General features: G+C 72.4%; 1 protein-coding gene across 1 annotated transcript in view; it reads left to right on the plus strand.

Moving 5' to 3' along the window:
- The first annotated feature begins 6 nt into the window (after positions 1-6).
- Positions 7-366, plus strand: part of CCDC28B (coiled-coil domain containing 28B) — a 1420-nt gene continuing 1060 nt past the window's right edge. The window contains exon 1 of the mRNA XM_008635190.2: positions 7-237. Within this exon, the coding sequence (XP_008633412.1) occupies positions 57-237 (181 nt within the window). The 5' untranslated portion in view covers positions 7-56. The remainder of the gene's footprint in view (positions 238-366) is intronic.

Consider the following 366-nt stretch of genomic DNA (forward strand, 5'->3'; position numbering starts at 1 on the left):
GGCGGCCAGGGCGGCCAGGGGGGCCCCGCGGGAGCCCGGCCGGAGCCCCCGGGGCGATGCCAACGCCGTGTTCCCCGCGCAGGACGAGCAAGGAGCGGGCGCGGGCGGGCGCGGGGGGGTCCCGGGGGGCCCCGCTCCAGCACAGCTTCCTCACGGATGTGTCCGACGTGTGCGAGATGGAGGGGGGGCTGCTCAGCCTCCTCAGCGACTTCCACTCGGGAAAGCTGCAGGCGTTCGGTGAGGGGAGGGATTGGGGTGCGTGGGGTGAGGGTGGGGTGGATCCGTAGGGAAGGAGGGATGGGCTGGGAGATGGAGGGATGGAGGGATGGAGGGATGGATGGAGGGAGGGATGGATGGATGGATGGC

This window comes from Corvus brachyrhynchos, unplaced genomic scaffold (assembly GCF_000691975.1).
Source record: "Corvus brachyrhynchos isolate BGI_N302 unplaced genomic scaffold, ASM69197v1 scaffold65, whole genome shotgun sequence".
In the NCBI taxonomy this organism is placed as follows: Eukaryota; Metazoa; Chordata; class Aves; order Passeriformes; family Corvidae; genus Corvus; species Corvus brachyrhynchos.